The following is an 11676-nucleotide window of genomic DNA, read 5'->3' as shown; positions in this document are numbered from 1 at the left end:
TGGTCCACATTTCGGACTCATAGTGACCCTTCTGTTTTCAGTGCTGGGATTACAGGCCTGCAACACTACGCCTGGACTGGGTTGCCTGGCTCAGAGTGCCCCTGGGGCGGGGCCAGAGCAGCACGCAGGACTAGGGATGGAACCCTGGTCCCTGCGCTTGCCAAAGTAGGCACTTAGTCAGCTCAGCCGTCTGGCCATCCCTTGTCTATATTTCATACAGAAGACTAGAAATCAGTAACCTAGTGACACTCATCATAGAGACTGTAGTTGGAAAGTTACAGTTTCCAATTCTATTGGCTATGTGGCCCCAGGCAATTTACTTAAACTCTGTGAATATTTTCATCTACAAGTGGGAATCATAGTAAACTTTTATCAAGGATAAGACAATCTAACATGTAAAACACACAGCTGAAGGCCAAGTCTACAGTGTTTTATAATAATAACTTTACAATGATTTTGAACATGAACATTAATCGGGGATCAAATCATTTTTAATTATACATCTATAATGGTGTGTGAATTTCAGATTGGGGTGGGATTTGGCTCAGCCGTAGAATGCTTATCAACATGCTGAGAGCCCTGGGTTTGGTCCTCAGCACCAAAAACAAACAAACAAAAAAATAAACTTCCCCTGAAATTCAGTATTATAATTAATAACTTTGTCATATTATTTCATAATATACTATAATATTACTTTCCACATACGACACTCCAACAATGTGTCATATACTAAATGAGACATGTTACATGAAGAGATTGTATTAAATCACCTTACAGCAATTAAACTACAATATTCTGATTTTAGGGATAAAAATATCTCAAAAGAGAAAAATCAAAACAAAGCTTTTGTAAACTGGGAGAGGAGTAGGGCTTGAAAGGGAAGGGACATGAGGAAAAAGAACTAAGCTGTGTTACATACAAACTCCCTATGGTGAATATGATCTGTATGCATGAAAAACACATTTTAATAAAAATAAAGTTTAAGGACTCAGAATAATTAAGGCCTTGTGACTAGATAACTTATAAAATACAACCCAACTTCATGTGGAGGTGGAAACTCAAAATAATTTACACTTTTTCACATTATATTATTTTCCATTCCATTTAGTCTCTCATTAACATAGAAAACAAGTAGAATCAATCACTGCAACTCAGTTGATTATCTTGCAAAAATCTGTGAAGTTCAAAATTTTTAAATAACATGTTGAATATTATTGAGTAAATGGCAAATTTTGAATTTGAGTCCAGGTGTTCCAATTTTAATTTTGCTCTTGCAGTATTTTAATACATGTGATTACAACATATGCTTGGGGGATCAAATGTTTCAAGTCAAAAGAATAATAAAAAAAGCCAGTTTATTAATCAAAAAAACTAGTTAGATAGTGCTTCTTAAATTGTATTTATAAATTTTACTATACAGTAGTAAACCATTATTTATTAGATGATTTTAGGAGAAATGATTGTATTATGGAATTAGAGATTCATCTGAAGAAATGTAAAGCACATGACATTCCACAATTTTTTTTCATAAAGAAAAAAGAAGAGCTGCTAGTTCACTGAACTGTTGCCATGGTTACCTAAAACCCATGACTCTCTGCTGAAATGTGACTTTCTTCTTCCCACTGTGCACTGCCACGTGATGTGCCTTTCACCTGAGGAGGGAGCTCTCAGGCCACTGTCACTCATGTCTGTCAGCCAGGAAATATTTTCTTCTCTTCATTACGATTTGTCATGACAGGCTTCCCTGATACACCTTAATTTCTGCTTTTTTTAGCCAGCGTATCTACGATTGCATAACAGTAGGTCTACTTATATGAAGTCTATAAATATTTTTTTACTTATATGTTATTAAGCAAGTCCCTTCCTCCCAAAATTATGGTCTTTCTTAATGTCAGGCATGTTTCCATTTTAAAAACTTCTGACATTGTACAAGTGATTAAACAGTTGGAAGAAAAAAACACAAATCATGAATATAAGCTTTCTAAGAAAATGATCATAAATTTCTTGATTTTTTAGAGTGCTATTTTATTTTAGAGAAATCTCGCCAGGTAAATATCATCAATCTCATTTAAATAGCTCTCAAATGTGGTGTGATCTTTACTGTTCTCTCTTTCAAAGCATGTATAGAGAGAGCCACATGGAACTTCTTGTCTCAGACTTTGAGAAGTGCATGTTTATTGACATTGCTTATTTTTGGCATTAAGGTTCCAGTATTTTAAAATATGACCTATGATCCTAAGAGTCATCCATGCAGATTTTAATTTTTTAATTTATTTTAGCATTGGAGTGAATGTTTCTCTGATTTTGTCTACTTCAAATGCATTAATAGAGCCCAATCCATGTATGTGTCATTGTCCTGAACTGTTTACGAAATATTTACAAATGGTCTCTACCATGGAGCTTCTGACAGTCTGCTAGAGAGACAGACTTGAAAATCATTACACATACAAAGAGTTACAGCTAGCCCCATGTAAATCTTTACAAAGCCCAACAGAGGCGCAAGGGAAGAAGAGAATTCTGAGTGATAGAGGTGGATCTTTAAAAGTCTAATGGAATATTTTCATTATAACATGTATTTGGTCTCACGTTGTGCAGAAAACAAGAATTTTAAGGGGGTTAGACTGGCTTCATGTCAAATTATTCTTCCATGGATTTACAATTTATTTAATTCTTTTTGAGTCTAAGCAGCATATCGTGATTGATGTAAACAGTGAAAGTCAGAACGAGTGGGGTTTCATCCTCAACTCTGCGACCTTAGAAAAGTCACCATGCTATGTTAGCCTTTTTAGTTTTTAAAAAAATAAAATGTAAGCACTGCAATCAGCGAGGTTCCCGGCTCAGGCTAGTCAGTGAATCAAATCTCGGAACGCTCCATTTGTGAGTTTCACGGATAAATACGGACAGGCGAGCACGACGGATGCTTTGGATGGAAGCAGTCGTCGGTCTGGCTAATTAGGAAGGTATTAATGAACTAATTTAGCCAAGAAGCAGTTTGTTCTCATCTCGCACAAAATGATCCAATTCTTAATTTCAACGTTCAATTTAGGCAAAAGCTTTCAAACTAATGGCGCGTCTATTACCTAAACTGGGTTCTTATAAAGGGAGACTAAAAAGATACCTAAACAATTTCCATATGAATTACATCAGGGACACCCACTGCCGGCTCTGCACTCCGCTAACAGGAGAGGAGGTTGTAAAGGTACAGACACCCAACTTCATAGCAGACTGCCCGAAGCGGGACCAGTGAGGCGCATGCAGTTGCGTTTTAATACGTTTGGTAAACTTCCTGACTTTGGTACTGAGAGGCACTGATAAAAAATCGATGTGCACAACCAATTTTGATTTCAGAAGAGCTCTAACTAGAGAAGAGACTCAGAAGAAAGAGCCGACAGAGCTGGGTTTTCCTGCTGCGTCCGCCACTGGTCATTCCCGTTAGCAGGCAGAGCAGGTAGACAGCACACGCTCCTGATGTAGCACCTCTAATTTACGCTATCATTTGTTTGTTTCTTTCCCAAAGGACTTCCTCTACCTTGCTTCCTTATATTATCTGTGAAACTTATTCATACACAGCGCTTTTGTCACAGGATCAAGTTGAAGTTACTATTGTAACAACTTCAGTCTGGTGCTTCCCCAATGGACCCAAAAAGTTTTCTTTAGAAAGTAATAAAATTTACAGTGATCACAAAGAGGAGAAAAATAGCTGAACAATAAATATGTAATTAGGAACAAAACCCAAATATAGTATTCTTTGGTAACATGTACCTTATGTAATAAAATATCAATCCTTATCTCTGCACTCAGCTTCAATGTGTATGTGATATTCATTTATTTGTTTTTTATAATTGAGATAATCCTTCAGTTTTTGGGGGCAACATAGTGATGGTACTCAGTGATGCTACATAGCTAAAGCTTTGTAACTAATTGAAAATCTCATTTCCAAGCTCGATGATATTTTAAGTTAAGATAGAGGATGTGAGAATGAGATGAAAAATTTGTACTTTATAGGTTAAGGTAGAAAGTCTGAAGACTTATTGGAATGGCTTCTTTCAAGTACCTTTTCTAGTTTTTCCTGTAACGTATACACATTAGTCTTGGCAAATAGCTGATGCTGATCACACTGAAATCAGTGGCCATTTTTCAATTATCCCTGGGCTTTCTTAGGAAAGAGTATGAGTGTGAGAGGCGATTTTTCAAAACTGCAAAGTGTGAGATGAGCATAACCAAGATTATTCACGTCCTACTCAAATACTGGATGTAATTCCATAAAGTATTGATTGCTACTCAGAAATGCAGAATTTGGAACTTTCAAAAGACAGGCAGAAAATATTTCTTCTACTTGTAGTGATGTTAAATGATACATAATACAACATGTATTTCTTTGGAAAATTTTTGCATCTTATTCAGATAAAAAAATAGAAATAGGTGTTTTGTGCTCATGTACTAATTCTTTATGTACGCCAAATAATATACTAATAATACTTAAAAATGAGAAAAACAAAAAGGCTCAAGTCAACAACTTCTGACATGGTCAGTCCTTCAGATAACCTACTACTATTATGGACTACAGGACTATATTGGATTATTTTGGTTAATTCACACACCTACAATATTTAAATGGCAATACCCACCTCTGACAAAACTAAACAAAAAAGGGGATACAAATGAAGGACCATTTTGTATCTGTATATACAAAATAGTTAGAATAGATATAGAGCTACTTTCTTTTAATTCAATGAGAAGAAAGATTTGTACTAATAATGTTTGGACAGGATATCATGTCTGCATCTTGTACTATGAATAAAACTAGGAAGACAACAATACACAATGTATTAATTATTGAAACTGTCCTATTAATTGGTTTTAAAACAACTGTCTCATTGTTATTTGTTTCTCAATAAAATTAATAAAAATATTTAGGATAGATATATAGCTACTTTCTCTTAGATCAGTGAGAGGAAAGATTTGTCCTAATAGTGTTTAGACAAGATATTATGTCTACATCTTGTACTATGGATAACTACTACGAAGACAACAACATTCAATATATTAATTATTGTAACTGTCCTACTAATCTGTTTAAAACTATCTCATCGCTATTTCTTTCTCAATAAAATTAACTTAAAAAATCACTTGAAAAAGAGAAAAAGAAATAGAGACTTAGTGTGGAAATAGTAATTCTTTGTGATGCATTTCAACTTTCCAAAAATTTAAGAGCCAAGTTCATTTGGTCTACATCCTAAAGAAAGAATCCAAGGAAGAGCCAGTTCTTTTGAGCCAACTCCTCATGGCAGTCAAAACCTCAGCAATGATAAAATGCTCATAAAGGGGGCTGTGGCAAATATTGTCTCAGTGGTTTATTATTTGTGTGATTATGAAACAAATTACTTCATAACTTTATATGTTTGAAATGGAGAAAGGTTGATACTAGACTAGTGCAAAATCAATGAAGACAAAAAACACAGAAATTCTTGTCACCAGCCTTCATACACATATTTACCAGTCTTTTTGAATATTAGCAGTTTTCATTATTGATAATTAGAGCTTCCGAATCCTTACAGATGTTTTTGAAAAAGAATTGTTGCAAAGTTAATAAACTTATTATCAGTGGAAGAAAGGCATGAGAAGATAAAAACCAAAGTGGTTACTCTTTAACATTTAAAAAATAACAAACAAACCCTACAAAATCTACCAGTATTAAACATGCTGGTAGAAGATAATTCCTATTATTAGAAATAGGAGAAGACAATTCCTATTATTCAATATTTATACAATTAAGAGTAGGTACCCATGTAATCATGAAATACAGCAGTAGTTTTTGGTGAATTAAAATTTTTTATTTATTTATTATTTAAAATGCAAATTTTCATCAAGTTTTCTTGCCATAATAATTACTATAGACACTGAATAAATTATGCTTTCCCAGGAAACATCCATAAAAATTCTAGTCATTGTGTTTGGGATAGGTGATTTTTACTTTTTATTTTTACATACAATTTTTTATGAATTTTATTGTGAATAATAACTTTTTTTATTCAGAAATATCACCCTAGATAATTTATTTGCCTATCTAAATAGGCATTCATTGGTTCATTCACAAATACTTTCTGTACCTTTGCCTTGTGTCAGGTACCACCCTAGGGGCTACAAATACAAGGGTGAATTAAATACTCTGGTCTTTTGGGAATTTAGAAATATAGGAGAGGAAGTCAATGTTGGGCAAACTGTCCCACAGTCATCTACTTAACTGTAACTACATGGTGCTCTGTGAAGGACAGCTGGGGCGCCTTAGGGGCTCTCAGTAGGAAATCTTTTCCAAACGGGAGAGCGATGCCCGAGGAGCTTCATGAGAGCTACCTGAAGAGCTGCTGTCATCTCTCGCATGGACTCTACATCCGGCACATCTTACCTGCCAAGAGGAGAAGAAGGATGCCGGGCTGAGCAGGTCAGGGTTTGTAGGGTGGCGCCCCCCCATGTATTCATCTGTGCAAATGTCGCAACGTTCCGCATCCCGCCAGTCCCAGTATGGAACCGTGAAGTTCCCATCCCCTGTAATCTCCCTAATTTCTTCTTCCCACAGTAGCAAGAAAAGTCTGTGCCAAGGCAGGAAACCTGGTGCTTCATGGGCAAAATCAATGTCTCTCCAGATTTCAGATCCCCCAAGCAGCGTATCTCTTGACACATAATAATGCATCCAGACAAAGAGGTCATAAATGTTGATGTCATTGAACATGGCGGTTGACCCATTCTTCATCTGGTCGTAAGTGCCTGTGGGGATGACGTAGTCCGCACTGATGGTGTGCTTTGCTAATGTGAGGTACGCGAGGAATTTATCTTTCTCTGAGACGCTCAAATCAAAGATGTTCCTTCTCACCAAGACTCGTTTCTGTGAGCAGTTTGGTCCCCAGTATCCAAACTTGCATCTTCCACAGCTGAATCCCATGAAGTTCCCTGAGCACTGGCAGGTCCTGTTATAGAAGACAGAGGGCCAGGCCTCCCTGTCATCCACCCCTGTGAAGGGGAATTGGGGCCCAGATGGTGCGTCGGACAGCAGGATGTCCTGGCAGGAGCCTCTGCCCGAGAGCTGGCCGCAGGGACTGCCATCCCCTTTCCATGGCGGGCAGCATTCTTTCTCCAGCAGGTTCTGGAAAGAAGCACATGCTCGAGGGAAATGGCCAGCAGAGAGCTGGAAACTCCCCAGGAGGGAGAACAGGATGGCCAGGAGCATCTTTCCCCTAGTGCTTCCAGGCCCCGCTTGAGCTATTCAGTCAGAGCCACTGACTTTTTATTCCGCAGCCCCTACAGTGACTATCACATGTCTTGGCTAAGACCTCTGTAACACCACTCCACCCTAACGTCAGATATTCTGTCTTTATCTTAAGCTTTCATCTTGTGGAAGGCACATGACTAACTTCTCTGGCACTGGCACACACCCCGCGGCGGGGTCGGTCTGAGCCGAAGTTAGGAATGCTATGGAACGTTCACGGCTTCGTTCCCCCAGTTACTACAGTACTAATGTTAACAGTAACAACGCTTGATCTAAGTGAACCCAGTTCGTTAATTATGAAATCAATGTTCATTTAGATTTGGAAATTAAGATAGATCACTTTCGCAGCTTTGTCTTCTGCTTCATTGTAAAAACTTATCTACTGACAGTTTCATAAAGCTTTCTCTCCATCTCCATCTCCCTCTCTGTCTCTGTCTCTCTCTGTCTGTGTCTGCGTCTGCGTCTGTGTCTGTCTGCCTCTCTCTCTCTCTCTCTCTCTCTCTCTCTCTCTCTCTCTTTCATTCTCTCCTCAGCCAAGCTGCGATTATATCATTTCACCCAGAAACATTGGAATTAGGAATTTACTCAGTATTTTTACAATGTTATACTTGCAAAGGAATTCTTAGTGGGTGAACAAATAAAAAGCAAACATTTCTTTTGCTGATCTCAGTTTTTCCAGCAGTTATTTCACTATATGTAGCAGGCAAAAAAATTCAAATATATGGCAAAAAACCTATTCCTCTTTCTTTTTTTTTTTCCATAATTTTATTGAGAAACAAATAGCAACGAGACAGTTTCAAACCAAACTGATAGGACAGTTTCAATAATTAACTCACTGCATACATTCTTCCTAGTGGTTAATTGCTGTACAAGATGCGGACTTGATATCCTATTTACAAACACTATTAGAGCAAATCCCTCTATTCATTAAGAGAATGTAACTATATATCTATCCTAACCACTTTGAATAAACAGATACAACATGGACATTCATCTGTATCCCCTTTTTTGTTTAGTTCCGTTATTTGAATATTATAGGTGTGTTAACTCAGCAAAATATTCTAAAGGAGTCCAGTAGCCCATAATAGCATTGGGTCTTCCGCTTGACTGGCAGTGTCAGAAATTGTTGACCTGAGTCCCCTACAGCTCAGCATAACACCATGGCTTTACTTCTTGTACTTTTTTGCTGGATGGTTAAGACCAAGGTAAAGCAATAGCATAAATGCACATCAAACTTTTAGCAGAAAAATATTTTTTTGAATGGAGGCTACTGGGAAAGGTTGCACAACAGCTTTAGCCACTAGCATGTGGCAGCTCTGAAGGAAGCATTCCTGAGGAGCAGCTTCAAAGGGCAGGTGGACGTGGGCAAGACGGAGCAGAACAGAGGCCACCCTCAGGGGGAATGCAGGGCTGGGAACTGCGTTTCATCTGCCGAGTTGGATAATTAAATTAGATGGTTGGATAATGAGATTAGATAGTTCTGATATTATAGGCAATTAAATCTGAGACCCAGTCACAGAGAAATTCGAAGACTTACTAAATGACTTGAGTTCAGGTGAATCTGTGACCTAGAGAATGACAAAATAAGAGAAGTGAAAGTGCAGTCGTGCTGTGGAGGTTTCCTTGTTTATCCTGCCTCACACATAACGCTAAGCGGCCCTCTCTACTTAAGGAACACATGAAAGCAAGTAAAAGTTTCAGAAAACATCGATTTTCAGCCCCGGGCAGACGGTTCTGAAGGAAAGCCGAGGCTCTCCTCAGGATTCTGGAATGTGAGCCTGTTTACTTTCTTCTCACTGGAAATTTTCTCATTACAGAAAAATGTGGAACTCCTCCATAGCACTCTCTGGAGACTCCAGGCAGCCTTCGCTTGCGTTCTGCAGTGTGTGGGTGCGCAGGAAGGGAAGGGAAGTTTCCATGGAAATGCTGCCTCTGGCAGGGATCAGGAAACTGTCACATGACCTCCTCCAGGAGGTTTACCCCTTTATGTCTCTGCTTCTTTCAGAGCCAAGAAAAGAGATTAAGACAGGGCTTGCTGTCTCTCGGGAGTCGTGGTTCTGTATTACTTGTAACCACATGTGGCTGTTTGTAATTCTTTTCCATCTAGTTGCAGACAGAATTCAACTTCTCATGTTCAGTTTAATTAAGAATTTTGCCTTTTACTTTGTCCTCATCAAAATTCACAGCGAAACAACTTAAGGAGTCTCCATCATGGCTGCTTAGGAATTGTGTCTTCTTTTGCAATTCAATTTCCATAATCTTCAGAGCCTAGTTAAAGGAATGACAAATGTTCTTTGCCCTATTAATTTTATGCACAGAGTTTGATTGTTTAAATTGGTAGCTTTCTTTATTCCTCCGCAGTGTAGGCCACTATCTGTCCTGACTCCGTATGTACCGTCTTACAGCCAGTACTGGGTCCTGAGACACACTTAGACTGGACCCTAGGTGTGGAATCTCTAGGTATCTCCAGGTAGGAGGGTTTGCATGTGTCCTAGCTTTCCCTGAGCCATCATTATATAATGTAGCATGGAATTAATACCATAGTCTATTAAATAGGACTAGAAATCCAGTATATACTGTGCATCAGATAGTGAGCATCGACTATCAAGCATATGCTGAGCGATGGGTGCTATGGTCAATACAGGATGTGGGTTTTTTGAATTTGTCCTAGTTACTCTTTTCTCCTTGCTGAAATACCTGTTACACAAAATTAAGGGAAAAAGTTTAAATTTAGCTAACAGCTTATGGAGGTTTTATTCTGTAATCAGCTGGCTCCTAGGCAAGATGTTGTGGTGAGGGCCAGCAGTTCCAGGAAGCAGAAGACAGCCAAAGCAGCAAGAGCAAAAGGGGGAGGGGGAGAGAAAGCCTTTTCTCCTCCTTATCCTGTAAGCAGGCTACCTGCCCTAGGGCTCCTATAGCACTCATGTCATCTGGACCCCTCTTGCACAGGCTGAGGATGTTTATGAAGTGAAGACCCTGGTTCCTTGCTCAGTCACTTAGTTAAAATTCTAAACTTGTCAACCTGACACAATGAGTCAACCGTTAAAACTGTAAGTGTAAATAGAGCATAAATAATGTATCAACCATTGTAGAATTAATATTTAGATTTTGGTAGTTTTTAAGAAGTGGGTCACTAATTAATAATTGTGACTTGTGGTTGTGTATTGCTTATTCTAAGACGCCTGGTGATTGTCTTATCAGGTGTTCCCGTTTTTTTTGTTTTTGAAATTGATCAGTGATTTAAGATGCTGTCAGACTATCTTAGCATAATTCTTTCACAAAGTTTGGTATGGTTTTATTATTTACAAATTCTATTCTCCTATATATCTTGTTTTGTTAAAGATTATTAAAATAATGCCTTTCTCTAATTCTGCTTCCTTTATTAACTATGCTTCATTTGCAAACAATTTTTGTCATCAACTGTTTGGTTACTCCAAAGTATAGTTTACATTGGTGATGATGTATATGCCAGTGATTATTATGATTTTACGTACGTGTGTGTGTGTGTGTGTGTGTGTGTGTGTGTGTGTGTGTGTGCAGAACTGGAGAGAATATATAACATCATGAAATTTGTATTGTTGAAATTCAGATTCATTCACCTTGTAAATATTAAGTGTCCAAAATTCCTAAGACCTTATGATAGATATTTGAGAGGTGCAAATCATTGATTCTTATTTTGCTGTTCTTAAGCCAAAATTTCTGAATGTACATTTAAGGATTGACAATTATTAGTTTTTATACTTCATGGGAAGAAAACTATGTGAAATAGAAAGAGTATACGTTCAGAATACCTTTTAATTATTTTATTTAGCGTACTTAGTGTACTCAGAGCTGCTACATGGAGAGTTTTAGACTTTAAGTATGATATATGCTATACACCAAATACATGGTCTGACTCTCGCTGCTGTACTCTATGTATTTACTGTCTGTGGAGCCCTCAAATTGGCTGCTAGTGGAACTGACCTGTATAGAGATAGTGTTGCTGTGAGAACCTTTTTGGTGTAAAGAGCTAGACTATAACTGTATTAGACATAATTAGAAATCGTGTTACTTCTCTTATCTTTCTCTACTCAATACCCTGACTTGCTATCTTCCTCCAGTAAAATTCTTCTTCCTTAAGATATTGAATTTTTACAATTACACAGAGAGAGCATGCTTCTGTAGGACCCAGAGAATAGCCATACCTTATCCTTTAGGCAGCTTGCTTTCCTTCTGGTTCACTAGCAGAATTTCCCTTCATGCTGTGGTATTCAGTTCAGGTGGAAGCTGCAGGACATTGTTTGCCACTCCACAGGTCTCCACTGCAGAACTTTCCTTTATTCTCTCCTGGTAGCCCTAGTTCACCTTTGTCATTCTGCTGTCAGCAGTGTTCTGTCATGGGTTAATGATATATATCTTATGCTTCTAGATTA

The 11676-nt window shown here is 37.9% G+C and overlaps 1 protein-coding gene across 1 annotated transcript in view; it reads right to left on the bottom strand.

Moving 5' to 3' along the window:
* Positions 1 to 7225, bottom strand: part of Tyr (tyrosinase) — a 115319-nt gene extending 108094 nt beyond the window's left edge. Inside the window, exon 1 of the mRNA XM_004647440.2 lies at positions 6407 to 7225. Within this exon, the coding sequence (XP_004647497.1) occupies positions 6407 to 7225 (819 nt within the window). The remainder of the gene's footprint in view (positions 1 to 6406) is intronic.
* Between the last annotated feature and the right edge of the window lie 4451 nt (positions 7226 to 11676).

The sequence above is a fragment of the Octodon degus genome, unplaced genomic scaffold (genome assembly GCF_000260255.1).
Source record: "Octodon degus isolate 3935 unplaced genomic scaffold, OctDeg1.0 scaffold00306, whole genome shotgun sequence".
NCBI classification, from domain to species: domain Eukaryota; kingdom Metazoa; phylum Chordata; class Mammalia; order Rodentia; family Octodontidae; genus Octodon; species Octodon degus.
The sequence above is the reverse complement of the archived record's forward strand: the minus strand, read 5'-3'. Positions and strand labels throughout refer to the sequence as shown.